The sequence below is a fragment of the Marasmius oreades genome, chromosome 8 (genome assembly GCF_018924745.1).
Source record: "Marasmius oreades isolate 03SP1 chromosome 8, whole genome shotgun sequence".
Lineage (NCBI taxonomy): Eukaryota > Fungi > Basidiomycota > Agaricomycetes > Agaricales > Marasmiaceae > Marasmius > Marasmius oreades.
The window spans coordinates 2,432,264-2,445,549 of NC_057330.1; the positions used below are offsets into that span (position 1 = coordinate 2,432,264).

General features: G+C 45.6%; 3 protein-coding genes across 6 annotated transcripts; 2 read left to right on the forward strand and 1 right to left on the reverse strand.

The window, feature by feature from the left end:
* Positions 1-407: 407 nt before the first annotated feature.
* Positions 408-2,680, forward strand: E1B28_012718 (uncharacterized protein; the record flags this gene model as incomplete). The annotated part of the gene is made up of 12 exons (XM_043157853.1): positions 408-574; positions 643-697; positions 756-903; positions 971-1,094; positions 1,156-1,257; positions 1,309-1,400; positions 1,465-1,527; positions 1,589-1,696; positions 1,753-1,835; positions 1,902-1,988; positions 2,059-2,349; positions 2,420-2,680. The coding sequence occupies 12 exons, from the start codon at positions 408-410 to the stop codon at positions 2,678-2,680; spliced, it is 1,581 nt and encodes a 526-aa protein (XP_043005221.1).
* A 301-nt stretch (positions 2,681-2,981) lies between these two features.
* On the reverse strand, positions 2,982-4,290 carry E1B28_012719 (uncharacterized protein; the record flags this gene model as incomplete). The annotated part of the gene is made up of 4 exons (XM_043157854.1): positions 2,982-3,281; positions 3,348-3,676; positions 3,742-3,832; positions 3,895-4,290. 4 exons carry the CDS (start codon positions 4,288-4,290, stop codon positions 2,982-2,984), a joined length of 1,116 nt encoding a protein of 371 aa, XP_043005222.1.
* Positions 4,291-5,840: 1,550 nt separating this feature from the next.
* E1B28_012720 (uncharacterized protein) lies at positions 5,841-8,696 on the forward strand. 4 transcript variants are annotated; one of them, XM_043157858.1, is made up of 13 exons: positions 5,841-6,078; positions 6,128-6,212; positions 6,268-6,409; positions 6,464-6,625; positions 6,683-6,781; positions 6,832-7,014; positions 7,065-7,139; positions 7,195-7,419; positions 7,464-7,907; positions 7,962-8,011; positions 8,069-8,090; positions 8,151-8,255; positions 8,320-8,696. In XM_043157858.1, the coding sequence occupies exons 3-13, from the start codon at positions 6,392-6,394 to the stop codon at positions 8,626-8,628; spliced, it is 1,692 nt and encodes a 563-aa protein (XP_043005226.1). In that variant the 5' UTR covers positions 5,841-6,078; positions 6,128-6,212; positions 6,268-6,391; the 3' UTR covers positions 8,629-8,696. The 4 variants fall into 4 exon arrangements, with proteins under 4 accessions (XP_043005226.1, XP_043005223.1, XP_043005225.1 ...); XM_043157855.1 differs by having other exon boundaries at positions 5,841-6,212; XM_043157857.1 differs by having other exon boundaries at positions 5,841-6,212; positions 8,069-8,255.
* The last annotated feature ends 4,590 nt before the right edge of the window (positions 8,697-13,286 follow it).

A 13,286-nucleotide genomic window follows, 5' to 3' on the forward strand; every position in this document is an offset into this window, starting at 1 on the left:
ACACCATACCATATCATTCTCACCTTCGTCTATCAAGAGAACAAACCTGCGATCTGGTCTCTTGCAGTGCAGGTCCGCGGGCGCCCATTGCAGAAATATTTCGTCGAACCCATCCCCTCCAACGTTAACTCTCAAGGACTAAAAACCCCGCCAAAATTACTCGGAAGGACGATCAGTCGCGTCGCGACCCGGTGAATAGACTTAGAGAGTACTCAGAGCCATGCGCAGAACAGTCTACTAATTACCTCGAATTCTGACTGGATACTCATCTCGGTTGTCTCGGCTCATTTCAACCCTACTCTTTCAGGGAGGGTCTGCCGAAAATTACCAGGTGGACATACAGCGATCATTTACTTAAAGTATCAACTCGTTAGTGGTGACATATTCCTTCCCACCTTCCTTCCATCATGTCAATCGACGACCAGTCTTCTGATAGCGGAGAACGGCTCGAGTCCCTCAATGATCAAGACGTGCTTGCTCGCCTAGGATATAAGCAAGAGTTCAAACGGGACTTTAGTCGACTCGAACTTGCTGGTCTCTCCTTCAGTATCGTCGGTGTTGTTCAGTCTATCGCGTGGGTTTTTTGAATTCTCGGATTAACGCCCACCGAGGACGAAGCTGACCCCCCTCCTCTTGCTCAAGTGCTGTTCTTCTCTTTTCCATACCGTATGGAGGTCCCGTGGGCATGGTTTGGGGGGTGCGTGTTTCTCTAGCTCATCCCGGCGGGATGGCACCTGTAACTGATCGCCGAATAGTGGTTTACTTGCTGTGGTTTCTTGATCTTCGTGGGTATGGCAATGGCTGAACTCGGATCGGCGGCCCCAACTGCAGGAGGCCTTTACTATTGGACCTTCAAATTCTCCTCCCCACGGTATCGCAAGCTTCTTTCGTGGCTAATTGGATGTGAGTTGGGGATATTTATTATTATTACATCACGAGAGTCATAGCTTACCCACCCATGCTCTTGTAGACATCAACACGGCGGCATATATTGCAGGCGTTGCCAGTGTCGATTGGGGTTGTGCTACGCAACTCATGGCGGCGGTGACCATTGGATCAGGCGGAACCTTTGTTGCGACGAACGCTCAGGTTTTGTAGGAAGAATTTCTACCGCGTCTTCTATCGGGAAATACTAACACTCCCGGAAATTTTCAGTGGAGTATACTGCGCTCTTTTATTACTTCACGCTATCATGGCTAGTCTGGCGACCAAGATCATTGCAAGGCTACAATGGCCTTACGTATTTCTCAATCTCGCGTAAAGATTTTTTTTTGTTAATCCCTTGAGTGGTCTGATGGTTTTTGAAAGGCTTTTCCTGATCGTCATCATTGCCCTTCCCGCGACAACTCCCCGTGAACTTGTGAATACCCCTTCGTATGCCTTTGGTCATTTCGAAAATGGTACGAAAGCTTCCAACTAGTTTCCCATTTGCCACCTCATTTTCTCACTGGCCTCGGAGTTTAGTATCAGGATGGAATAATGGATATGCCTTCATTCTGAGCTTCCTGGCTCCGGCATGGACAGTTGGTCGGTGTTTGATTCTAGACGTCCTCTACCCAGTTCTGAAGTCGATGACCCCCCTCGACAGCTGGGTTCGATACGAGTGTGCACATCAGTGAAGAGGCCAAAAATGCCCCTAGAGCAGTCCCCTTCGCAATCATGTGTGCGACAATCCTGAGCTCTTTACTCGGCTGGAGTAAGTGAAGACACCTTAATAGCGCGTCATCAAACATCTGATTTCTTTCTCGGAAGTCGTCAACATTGTATTGGCGTTCCACATCGGCAACGACCTGGGAGCAGTGATCGGGGACCCAATCGGACAGCCCATGGCCACGGTACGTATTCTGTACCCTGAACAGAGCTACCAGAGTCTTACTCAACGTCGAAATCGGTTTTGGCAGATATTCGCCAACTCTGTCGGACCCAAGGGCACAGTGGCAATCTGGTCCATCATTGTCGTTACTTTGTTCATGACGGCTATGGATTATGTGGGTCAAAGATCCCCCCCTTTTTTTAACGTTTTATCTCTGACACAAGTCAAACATGGTTTTGATACAGCTCATCGCCGGATCAAGGCAAATCTTTGCTTTCTCGCGTGATCATGGACTCCCGTTTTCAGGTGTTTTGTACCAAATCAACCCACGAACTCAAACCCCGGTACATGCTGTTTTTTTCTGCGCGTTCCTGGCTTTACTTTTGGGTTTGATATCATTTGCGGGACCAGTAGCTATCACGGCTGTCTTCACGATGTCGGTGGTCTGTCAGTATATTGGATTCGTTACGCCGATCATCGCTCGTTTCGTCGGCGGTACGAACTTTGTAAAGGGCCCATTTGACTTGGGTGTTCTGGTATGTCCATCACATTTGAGTCTCTCCACAAGTGTCACTGATCCTTTTCTGAACCTTTTGCGTATGATAGAGCGGGCCAGTGGCAACGGTTGCCTCAGCCTATATGATTTTTATGATCGTGGTCTTCCTATTCCCCGCCTCACCAGTTCCTGAATCGCAAACCATGAACTATACTGTGGTGGTGGTAGGTGGAACTATCTTGCTCTCACTGGCATATTACTTTTTCCCTGTGTATGGTGGCACGTATTGGTTCACAGGACCTGTGCACACCATTGGGGACGCTGCCAAGGAGGATAGCATTGATAAACAAAGCAGGGAGAAGGCTCGATGATATACCCATTGCTTGTTCTAGTTTATTGCAGTCATTACCCTACCGTCATTACTTTACATACTTCGTCGGCGCAATTTATGATTTTTGCTCCTCTTTGGGGCGAGTAAAATTACCAAGTTCGAGGCCCATGGTGGCATCGGCGTGGATGAGAATGGCTGTTTTACTGGTGGTGGCCCTCGAATGTTACAAATTAGAGTCAGTCGCGCAGGATCGTTTTTGTGCCTCCTAGCGTTGAATCACGTTAAATATACATCACAGCTAAGTACATAAATATACACGGTCCAAAATACACAGGCAGTCCTCAAACGCTCTCCTGGATCAAGACGGACTTTGAAATCTGAACACCTTCACGGTCAGAGGCAGTTGAAGAAATCTGGTGCATATCCTTGAGCATTATAGGATCCTCATTCGTTTCCGCGCTCCTTTCACCTGAGCCAAAGGTAGACTTGGACTTCAAGTTCTTGAATTGAATCTTCCGAGTGCCACCGATAGTGTGGGATGCAGCATCATAAGTGGATGTTGTCAAAGCGTTAGTGTACGCATCGTGAGACCAGCCCTTGCCTTGGGCGATGCGGAAAATGATAAGGAATGTAGAGACGCCCTGTGGAAGTGAACACCAGTTCAGGTTATCATTTTCCGTACGGTGAGGATCGTAAATTGCACCCACCTGTATTTGGGCCAGCCCTTGCAGGAACAACTGAGCCAAAGGACTTTTGACTGCGAATGGCACCAAGAAGCAGAGCGCGAACGTAGAGTAAATAGCGGCTGATTCAACGACCATGGCCACGAGCGAGGTATATTGAGAGCCATGCATTGGACCCATGGCTTTCGTGATCCGATGGCGGTAGATCAAAAGACGCAGGACGATGAGGATCGTGACGATAATGTTTAAAGCCAGGGACATGGTGTAATAAGGAATCGTGAAATTGATCCCAGTGGCATCCCAAGGGGACTGTGATACCGTCCCTACTTGCTTCAAGAACAAAACTCCAAAGGCTGTATGAAAACATTATCAGTGAATCTAACCAGTGGTGGTAGGAACAGGGGAAAAAGAAACTAACCTACAGACGAGAAGTAAAGGAGAACGGGTATGAGTAGCACGACCCAGGGATGGATTCTACCACCTTTGTAGATCACATAACAGCGCCACACCTGGACCGATGACCGATGTCAGCGCATGCCAAAGACTTTGATGAACCCCCGTTCATACGCACGTTAATGATGTCGCAGAACCAGCTGAGCAAGACCATGATCACATTCGCAAGCATGTCCACTGGGAGGGAGAACATGTCATTCTCAAAGACGTTGGGACCTCCTTTAATCATTCGACCATCGATGAAGGATTCCTGAGTGAACTGCAGCAGGCCGGCCATGTAGAGTGTGGAGAGGATAAAGATAACCGAGATATACAGGATGAGAAAGATATTCTTGTGCGATTTATCCTGATTACGGTGCATCCAGAGCAGGTAGCTCGCCATCACGTAGAGGACGAACTGAATACCATAGGCGACAGCTGCGAGGAAAGAACCTTGGAGCCATGTATGCTCGGAGAGGATCTCGAGTGCAGTCTCGTTGGGACGATACTGCGCTGGGAAATGGTCACCTGCCATTAGATAAGACTGAGCGAACTTTGAGGGTTATCCGCGATCTTTGCCTCCTGCATATTTCTATGCCTTGGTTATGTGTACAGGTATTGACTTGATCACAATACAATATATCCCAAGGCGCAGAGGATATCTTGATCGATTCGCGGGTGTACGCCGCCGCGTTTGAGCCTGGCGTTCCTGGCATTGAGGAGGCAAGAAATTAAAATTCTTCGATGACACAATCACCTCTCCTCATGGCGACTGACGGCTTTTCGCGGTTTTTATCTCGAATCTCCCTTGCCATCGTAAACTTCAATCATCTCGGGAGAAGCTTGACTTGGGCGGTATCGCATGAAATGTCACTTGGCCCGAGAGTCGGTCTAGTTCCACCTTTTCCAAGTCGGAAATTCGTATGGCTCAGCCATCTTTCAAGTAATTAGTATGCTATCAATGCTCTTGCTCTGCAGCCTCGAAACTCTGTCAATCTGGACAAACCTGGCATGATTTTCTATCACCTAGGATACCTTGATTGAGAGGTAACATTCGACGAGGTACTGGGGGCAACAGGACAACACTTGGACTAATGAAACCCGAACATTACGATCAGCTTCAGAATCCTCGCTTGATGCTGGTCCCGCCAAGCGATATTAGGATACCAGGCGCTGGTGAGGGTAAATTGCAAGCCTCGCTGTTCCAAAAAGGTCGGGCCAAGTTCCTTTTAGCAACATTTTAGGCTTTCTAAAACAGTTACCGCCCTTTATAAGTAACTTGAAGGTTGCACGTAGTCCTCCAACAGCATTTACTTGAGCGACTTCGGGAGAGCACTGCCATGATTGAAAGATGGGTTGCTCGTACTTGACATCGAAGGGTACGGGGGTACCTACATTTGGGAATTGGATTCGTTTTGGAACTATCTCGGAGGAAGTGGTGAGGAAGAATCAGAGCTCTCCATATCAAGACAATAGTTTACAGTTCCGAGTTGAATCCGAGTCATGATCTCCTGTCCTCATGTATCATTTCTTGTAACGGCGCTAGTGCGTAACGATAGTAAGCCCGCTCGTATTATTATTTGAAGGCCATAGTCAGGTTCTCCAGAGCAGCGATCTTTACATCCACGGAGACGTCTACAAGCCACAAATTTCGAGAGGACTGTATACTCTTGAGTCTTGAGGAGGCCTTCAGCAATGGCTTCAGTGAGTAGCTGAGTCTATCGCCCGGCATACGTTGACGCCGACACAGAATACGTTTGCTAGTGTGAATATCCGACGTTATCGTTTACTTCCTATCAAGCACTTCGAGGAACTCGTCCAGTTCAAATGACCTGGAGTCAAGTTCGCAAAGGTCGCCATAACCCTGATCTACCTCATCCCACCAGGTTTCTCGTCTGTCGGGGAGTACATTTACGCGCCAGACATGTGCGCTTTGCGTTCTTTGCCTTTCATTCCATGCTATCTTGGTGTGCTTGGGTACTTCGAAGAGAATATCCTATACTGGACCAGATGGCAATTTGACTCGTTGAGAGACGAGAGAGACAAGATTTTTTGTTCCACGTGACATATACAAGCAGCTCGTACGGATTCAATTTCTTCCAGCTTGTATCCTCACTGATTCCTCAGGCACACTCGCACACTCTTCAACACTCGATTCTACAATTTCACCACTCGTGAATATGAACACAGACCTCACCACGAGCGTGTTATAATTGGCACAAATCCATCTAATGTTACCTGCCACATGGCGGTGTGCGAAGCCATCTGTTCTCATCCAATTTCCCACCCCATCTTTACATATAGGACCGACAATAGAGAGCTGGTAGGCAGGACTTTCATGCAGGTTGTCTGCGAAAAAAACGTCTCGCTAGGACGAGAGAGCAGTATACAGAAGCGATCGGTTACAACAACCGGAGCAGGCTCGAGTAAGCGGGATCTTGAAGGGGAAGGGTCATTGTGAGTAGCCTTCATTATTCATCGTATTCAAAGAGGCTGATCAGTGAACACAAAGCCGGCCGCAGAACTCAAACCTGATTCTTGGAAACCCGAATCAGTTGTTAGTACATCTCGCCGGGCAGGGTCATGCAGCAGAAAAGGTTGCCAACTCGTTTTGCGCGGAAGATGCACCATCTGTAATGGACATGCTTCAATTTGTGCGTTCCTTGTGTCTTTGAATCTAGCAGAGAGCTCAAGGTCGACTTGACCAGCATCTGGATGAAGAAAGCAGCCACCGAGATCCCTACCTGCGAAAAACTTGCATCCGATGCCTACTACATCTCAATAAGCGACATGGTACACTTCCTACATCAATGCGGCTTTCCAAGGTTGCCAAAGACGGGTCGCATCCGGTATCCGGTGGGGGTTTTGCTGTGAGGATCGATTTGAGGGTCACGTTTACACCGAGACTCAGAAATTCCCTGTTTCAGGATATATGGAAGGGACGCCTGGAAGACACGCAAACAGCAGTCTGTCTCAAGGTGTTACGAGTGTTCACTGCAACGTATAATGAGAAGAAGCTTCTGAAGGTCTGTTACCTATCGTTTCCCATCCCGGGTCTTTTACTTACTTTGTGCAGCAATTAAGTAACGAAGTTCTCCTCTGGCGGCAGCTTAAACACCCAAATATCCTTCAATTTCTCGGAATTACTGAAGAACTTTTCTGGCCTAGCTACTGCATCGTTTCTCCATCGATGGCGAATGGTGATATAGTGACGTACTCTTTGGTTCACGGGAGTACTTTGGATGAGAAAATCAAGATGGTACGTCAATTGGACTCTATTCGAATCCGTTAATGAATCTTTATACTCAGATGTCTGAAATAAGTGAGGGTATACGATACCTTCACGAACACCATCCGCCTATCGTACACAGCGATATCAAAGGCGTACGTGATTCGCCCATCGTAACAATCCCCACTTTGAACCTTTTCTCGATGTCAGTTGAATATCCTCGTATCTGATGATGGGGAATGCTGCCTTGCCGACTTCGGACTCGTCACCCTCGAAAATGAATCTTCAGAGGGGCAGGTTCATGTGAGCACGAGCCAAGCGGTTATTCGTGGTTCTGTACCATGGCTCGCACCGGAATTGATGAACCCAGATTATATCGGTGTACCTAGTCGGACTACGAGGGATATCTATGCACTTGGGTGCACGATTTTTGAGGTATGTTCTATTCAAGAAGCTTACTTGGTCTGACACACGTACAGCTTCTCACAGGCAACGCGCCGTTTGTAGAGAAGAAGATGGATATTTTAGTTATGATAGAGGTTCTGAAGGGGTCGAGGCCGGGTCAACCATCCGATTGTCCAGATTGGCTCTGGGCGGTTGTGGAGAGTTGTTGGAGGGAAGAACTTGAACTGCGCCCGACTGCTGCTGAGGTGGCCAGTCAGTTTGTTTGGATGTCACGCCAACGCGAGCCATCTCCGGTTCGTTTGCCTTGCCCGTCTGGGGATGTTTCTGTGCCAACAGAAATGTCCGGAGACTCCGAACCATACGGCCCGACCGGAAGATCTGGGACCGGAGACTATGTCTACACCTGTTCCGTTCCAAACACAGAACACACAGAAACGATACCGACATCCACTCGGATTTTTCGCGAGGACGCACTAGAAATGCAGGTAATTCAAACCGAGTGTAGTTTCGTTGTCAAAGTACGCAAACCCTGATCTCCTTCCGTGTCATGCTGCTGAAATATTGATATCTAGCCCGCTTTTGACGACCAGCCTGGTTCGCCACAACTCAAGAAAGGATGCTTGTGCGTGTAGTTACGTGTTCGGGGTTGCCGTTTTGCGTGTACTGACAGTAGTTTCAGAACGTGCCGCATTCGTAGAAAGGTCTGCAGACTTCTTTTGCTGATGAACATTGATTTACGCTTGGACTTGAATCTACTGTAGAAACGTGACTATCGACGACAAGGAGAATCAAGTTCTTCGTGCCGGACATGTGTGAGGCTCAGACTTCCTTGTTACTGGCCACTAACCAGACCGCAATGGTTGTGGGTGAGTTCTCTATTACACCGTCTGTTTCAGTGAAGTATTCAATATTCAATGCTTGCGTCACTAGTCGCCGCTAAGGATAACGCGACTCAAGGACTCGGTAAAAGAGACCCTTTCACGAAGACGAAACGGCCTCTTTCGAGGACTACCATGGAGATTGTTTAGTAAACGTTTACGTCACCAAGGTGGCTATGCCACCGTCGGTACGATTGGAGAGGTAGAATCATTCGATTCTAGTAGTTTGGGTGATAATGACCCTTATCCTCGCGATCCTCAACTTCAAGGTGCCTACGAGAGGGAGGATATGTGGGATGATGTCTCTCTTCAAGATGCCTGGAAAAACTTCCGAGCGAGAGTCTTTAGCCTATCCATGTAGCCGCGTAGCGTGATCCGAATGTTACAGCTATTTGTGTGAACGGCGCTGTGAAGCGTCGGGCGACCGGATCTTATTATTACCGATAGCTTGTGGGCTAAACATTAAACCTCAGTGAAAATCGACAATATTGCTGGTCATTTGCCAGTGATTGTCAGCGATTCAGGTAAGTGCAAGTGAGCGGCAAGCGAAATATCTGCCACTACGCGGCAATGGTCTGGCAATAGCAAAAATCAGTAGTACAGTACGTATGTCACTATTTGGGCAATAGGACACAGATAGTACTTTTCAAGTTAAATAAACTGATTGTTTCTTCTCTTCCCTTGCTGCCCTTGATGTTACTCCCAGAAAGGTAAATTATTGATTTGGTGGCATTTTCAATGCAGGAGAGCTATGTTTATCGAGAGTTTTCATTTTTTGAATTTATTACGACATCACTCACATACATCTTGAAACGTTTATAGTGACATATGTACTGTACTACTGATTTTGCTATTGCCAGACCATTGCCGCGTAGTGGCAGATATTTCACTTGTGCTTACCCGATAATAGCTGGCAAAGTACCAGTAATATTGTCGATTTTCACTGGGGTTAAACGTTAAACACTCCTGAGCCATGAAACTCTCCAAAACTCACATTTAATGGCAGGCACCATCGGTCATCAATAGGGTACGTCAAAGTAGAATAATTCATGTTTAATTGAGATTTAATTCAACTTTGATTTGATTTTTCCATCACGAATCAAACTCGAATCAGCATGAATTTTTTTCGAATCAACTTTGACACCCCGCTGATTCAAGGTTGATTCCAGCATGTTCGATTTGGGCCGCTTGCCGCTAATGGGCGAAGAATACCACTCAAGAGTCAACCTAATATCAGAGCTACGGGAGTAGCACCAACACCAAATCAACCCAAAAACTAGTAAACCTCCATGTAAAGTCTATCAATAACTCTACACACCAGGAAAGATTGCAAGGGTGGACTGCTTGGCAAAGGTTACGCACAAGATCACAGTCTCAGTATCGTATGAAGTTCTTATGAAATCAATGTGTAACTGCAAGTGTAAAAACACCACAGCTACAGGATTCTAAGGTTTGTAGGGGCTCTGTTTATTGTCCAGTGGACTAAGTGGGACTATGAATTTCGTCTACGGTAAGACTAATTCGAACGATTGGAGACTATTGCCCTCGACGGACACGAAAACTAAGTCCTCGGCGGACACGAACGCTAAGACCCTCGACAGATCACGAAACAGTAATCAAGACCTCGGCGGCCTACGGACGGATAGTTCTCTAGTTTTGACCTCGACGGTCTTGTATAGTTCAAATCAAATCTTATCGTTTCACTGCACAAAGACAGGGCAAATCTCTCTATTGGTGTCAAGAGCAGTTACTCACGGGCAACCCACTCAGGACTTTCCTACGCACGGGTAGTACTTTTTTATCTACGGATACATGAGCTGCTTTTATACTACTTCTACGCTAGCTTTGTAATCCTATCTCTACTTGTTCTATCTCTAAAAATAATGCACCGTAGCTACGAATCCATGCGGAGTCTTATCGCTAGGGACTGCTACATGTGCAGAATCTTGTCTACGGAGCTTTTCCGTATTCGAATCATATGTTTTGGACCAATCTGGACCGTTCTTCATTCTTGTTTCAGCATGTAGAATGGACCTACATAGGCGTACCATATGGTATTTCCTGCCTACGGACCTTATCCTGCATTTCGACATTATCAAATCATATGGACTTTGTGTGTCCAAGTAGTTCCAGCATATGGATCCAGAGTTCCGAATCGCCATAGCACATGAACAGTGTGGACTCCGAGATCCGTTGTTCATTCCTGCCTGGTTCCTAGGTACTCTATCTGTGATCTGGGATCTGTATCATGTCTTTTTGTCTTTTCCTCAGATCGGGACTCGATCTACGGTCATATCAAATTTCTCCTAGTCTGTGTGGTCCTATGTCCGATTTCTTGTCAACTAAATCCCCCGTAGAAGTAGGTACTCCTAGTATGAAGGTCTTTTGACTTTGTTAAGTTCTGCTACAAACGGTTCTGTGAAGACTACAAGTCTTCTAATAGTACAATCCCTTGATATGCCAGTGCATAGTAGAATGTAGAGAGTAGAACTTGGTGAATTACCGCTTAAGTCCTCTGCTCATAGTGTTCTACAGGTTTCGAACGGTCATACAGTTTTCTGACACGATCTACGGCTCTCTCTAACTGGTCTAGCTGCGCCTACGGCACATTCTACTAGCGGCACTAGCTTTAACTAGCAATTCGGGCTCACTCTAGTTCTTAATACGATAAATATCGCTCCGTAGCACCGTTTAAAGTGCAAAAAGAACCGTGTAGCATAGTCAACTAAGTCACATTACCGCTTGTCTTTCAGACTTCGAAATTCAACACATCATTTAGTATTGGTGTTCAATTGGCACTGAAATTAATCACATGCACTGATAAAACTTAAGGTCCAACAGGCAAGCCGCAAGCGGCCCGAATCAAATGTGCTGGAATCAACCTGTTATCCGGGCATTTGTACTTGTATGTTTCTTTCTGATTCTCGGACACTTACATCATTCTCACTGAGTGTTAGGATGTTGAACTTATCGTTTGACATGTGACCATGTCAGTCATAAGACTTAGACACAAGACTCCTTAGACATTAGTAGTTACTCATGTACATACATTTGTCACTGTACTTACACTATCATTCATAAGCATAGTCTTATCTACCAATAGCTTATTGGACTCTAGTTAGATGACTGAGCATTCTTTCACATCTACTTATATCTACCAATAGCTTATAGACCTCGAGAGATAACAAGAACCTTGTTACTCAGACACATTCATTAGATACTATCTTTAGTTCTAGTCTTACTAACGATGGGAATAGTCTTACTCATTCCTTACTCATGTACATGATTATGCTTAGTACAACATAGCTATTATTATAACTACAAAGTAGTATAAAAGCTAGGTAGTAGCAGCATGTAATGACAGGTCATTCTATAGTTCATCTATATGAATATCCTAACCCTTAACTTCACCAAGTTAAACTTGTCTCAAGTCCCTTAAGCAAAGTGAGTCATGGACTACTGTGCACCATGCTAACAAGCATTCTGCCTGCTTTCAACATAGGAGTCGTGCACTTTGCACACTCACTACGACTATCAGGACCAGGTTGGGATTAGAGGCAAGATGTATATAGTTAGATTATCTGCTTGTACAGTAGGTTGGTGAATGTTAATGGTGATCTTTGCAAAAGCAAGGGGTGCTTGGGTAGTGTCTTTGAGGGGTTTGATGCTTGTAACAATGTTACAAGGCTGTAATTAAGGTTGTTCACACAGTGAGTGGGCTGGTAAGGTTGAATATCATATATTCAGTAGTAAAAACAAGGTAAGAGTTCAGAAGAGAGGTAACTTGGGGGTAAAAGGGTACAAAAAATATCTAGGCTGAGGTTTCGAGAGGAAACCTCAGGGCTTTTATGCTCTACATTTATGTAAATAGGTACAAAGAAATAAAGGTGAGGTGTACTCTCAGCACAAGCATTACTTGAGAGAATTTAGTAATGAAAAGCTGCCGGGATGAGGTGTACACTCAGAAAAGGGGTTTTCTCGGGAAAATTAATAAAGGGGTACTCAGGAAATGAAGGAGTACTCAGCGAGGCTGTACAGGCTGTGTTAGTGTTCTCATCAGTTCAGGCTAGTGCCAGTTTGAAACCGAACTGTGAACTGAATTGCCGAAATGGTTCCATAAATGGTTTGCCGAAAAAACCAAATATAGAACAGTTTCGGCCCGAGAAACCATGTTTTCAAACCACATGACCCAGTGGATCACTTGTACCTATTAGTCACAAGAAATGTCACATCAGAATACCATCACTGTCACATCAAAGTGGTGCTATTTGCCATCATTGTCACAAAAAGTCGTCAAAAAGGTTAATATATTTTTCTGGGAAAAATTTACTCAGGAACTGCAGTTTAACCGTTTGGGTCAGGTTTTCGGCCCAAACCGTGTCCCTGAATGGTTCCTGCCGACCCATCAAAGCCCAAACTGGTACAAACTGCACCGAACCGAACCGAACGCACCGACGATAACACTAGGCTGTGTGTATAGCCGAATTGAGTGGGGTTTGTTGGTAAAAAATTGTGAGGGGACTGTCCATTGGTTAGCATGCTTTGGCAGGCCAGAAAAGTGAACAGTTTGTAACACCGAGCTGACTGTGCTTTGGAGCCAGACCAGTGCTCTTACATTTTTGGACTTTTATTTACTTCCTTTGGACTGCATGTATTTACAGCCACTGTAGTCTAGTATTTTTCTCTTGTATTTGTCTTACAGTTTCCACAGGGCACTGTTAAATGGACTTGGTAGCCCGAAAGTATTGTAGTATAAATAGGCTGGAGTAACTCAATATATGGTAGAATTCTCTTGCCTTATTTATCATCTGACTGTCATCAGATCCAACATAGAGAGGGCAATACTTCAAACCTTGAATCAGCAGGGTGTCAAAGTTGATTCAAAGAAAATTCACACTTGATTTGAGTTTGATTCATGATGGAAAAATCAAATCAAAGTTGAATTAATCTCAATTAAACATGAATTATTCTACTTTGACGTTAAGATGCCTCTTCACTGAACTAACAGTTTTCCAAAAG